We start from the raw sequence: 2,233 nt of genomic DNA on the forward strand, positions 1-2,233 counted from the left end.
ATCAAATAATAGACATTTAATTTATGCAACCATATAATTTCCCCCACATTTTATGCACGAGGTTCAAATATAGTCAGATACATCTGGTATAATTACTGTAACACCAGGAGCCCCTTTCTATTATGTCCCTGCTGTGTATGTGAAGCATATTTAAAGTCAAGCATCTGTATTTATGTTCTGGTGTTTTAAAATTATTGCTGAACACTGTATATAGCACACACAATACAGACAGACAGACAAGATAGACAGACAAGATAGATAGATAGATAGATAGATAGATAGATAGATAGATAGATAGATAGATAGATAGATAGATAGATAGATAGATAGATAGATAGATAGATAGATAGATTATAAGAATTATATATATTTTAATAGACATATATTTACTAAGTCTTATGCAATCAGATTTAAGCAGCCATGCATGTTTTCCAAAGAGCTCCAAAATGTTCAAAAGCTTCTCTTATACAATCAACAGAGCCTGCAGTATTTGCTTCTCACAACTGAATCAAAACACATAGACGGATGTGTCCTTGTTGAAGTTAAAAAAATATATAACATTCCGGGGGCAACATTAACGCATTTGATGACTTCTCTCCAGCGCATTTACGCAATGAATGATCGCGCTTACGTGCGAACGAAATCAATGTTAAAGGCGGGGCGACACTCGATCACATAAATGAATGCAGTTTGGAGCACATATAAGGGTGCAAGGCTGTCGAGATGGTTATTTGAGCCAAAACTTTGCATAGAGACGTATAACAGCGTTGCGCGTTCAGGTGCCAAAGCTCCTTAAATTCAGGACCATGGAGAGCTCCAGTCTGAAGACGCGCATGGCTGTGTGCGCGCTGCTGCTCTGCTTGTTGACCGGAGCCAAAGCGAACGAGTCAGAGCCGGAGATAGAGGTGGAACTGGACACAAGAGCCATCAGAGACTTCTACCCCAAAGACCCAAACCTGACAAGTGAAAAACAGCTTGTGAGTAATGCATCTTTTGCTGCGCAATAGACATTAGGCTATACACAAAAGTCCCAGAACTTTTGAAAGTTTTTGCTTGATTTTTGTGTGAATTGTTCTGTTGCCTTATTTTGGAGTGATTTGGTTTGAAAAAGAGATTGAAAGGAAACATCTTTCCAAATGTTTTGTCAAACCAGCTCGGGGCTCTGCAAGAAGTTCTGGAAAAGCTGCAGACGAAACGAATTCCACCTTGGGAGAAGAAATTTGGTCAAGTTCCCATGGTATATATTTATATTATACATTTTAACTTTGCGTATAAGTGCGCGTTGCTTGTGCTGGCGACATTGACATTGCGCAATTGCATGGATATGTGTCTTGGCTTTTTTTTTTTTTTGCTTATCATTTACATGTAATAGTCAAATATCTCCTAATTTATTTATTTATTTATCAAGAAATAGTATTTGTTAGATGGAAATTCTTACTTGTTTAATGATCCATTACGTGTCTCCAACCATTAGCCTTAAACAAGTGCGCTTTTACGCACTAACGCATATGCTGCAATGGCAAAAGTAACACGATCTCTCCTGTTTTCTCTTTCCAGTGTGATTTGGGGGAGCAGTGCGCGATCAGAAAAGGCTCTCGAATCGGCAAGATGTGCGACTGTCCGCGCGGGGCTTTCTGCAACTTTTTCTTGTTAAAGTGTTTGTGATGGAAACACACAATTCTGAATGGATTGTAACGGGATTGAGTCCATATACATTATATATCACAGATAACTACAGTTTTATTTATATTAATATTTTTTTAAGTGAAGAGACTGAAGACACTGAAGCAAAGTTGTAAAGAAATTGTTCTTCAAATATTTCCGTTATTTAAACATGTGATACTGTCATATTTAATGTTAATCTGCTGTTTTGTGCATTAAAGTGCAATATAACTTGTTTTGTAAAGTTGTTTGTGTATCAGTTATTGTTATATTTGCATTATACGAATAATAGAATTGTGTTTTTGACAACAATTATTTTAAAGACTTTAAAATATAAAATTACTGATTAAGGATGATTCCAAATTAGTTGGAAAGTTTCCATGAAAGTAAAGCTAATTAATTAATGAAAAATAAGAATAAATAAACTCACAGCCTATCACTGAATGTGATCCATGCGCTCTGTATAATTAGTTAAATCATGAATTTTTGCATTGTTAAACTTCTGAACAGCTGTGTTTTATAGCTGGATAAAAATGTCCAGAATAAGACAGTTTATCACCCCTTTATAGCT

The 2,233-nt window shown here is 35.8% G+C and overlaps 1 protein-coding gene across 1 annotated transcript; it reads left to right on the forward strand.

The window, feature by feature from the left end:
• Positions 1 to 806: 806 nt before the first annotated feature.
• LOC306867942 (cocaine- and amphetamine-regulated transcript protein-like) lies at positions 807 to 1,665 on the forward strand (the record flags this gene model as incomplete). Its single annotated transcript, XM_079413896.1, has 3 exons — positions 807 to 977; positions 1,154 to 1,237; positions 1,558 to 1,665. 3 exons carry the CDS (start codon positions 807 to 809, stop codon positions 1,663 to 1,665), a joined length of 363 nt encoding a protein of 120 aa, XP_079270022.1.
• Between the last annotated feature and the right edge of the window lie 568 nt (positions 1,666 to 2,233).

The sequence above is a fragment of the Barbus barbus genome (genome assembly GCF_936440315.1).
Source record: "Barbus barbus genome assembly, chromosome: 50".
In the NCBI taxonomy this organism is placed as follows: Eukaryota; Metazoa; Chordata; class Actinopteri; order Cypriniformes; family Cyprinidae; genus Barbus; species Barbus barbus.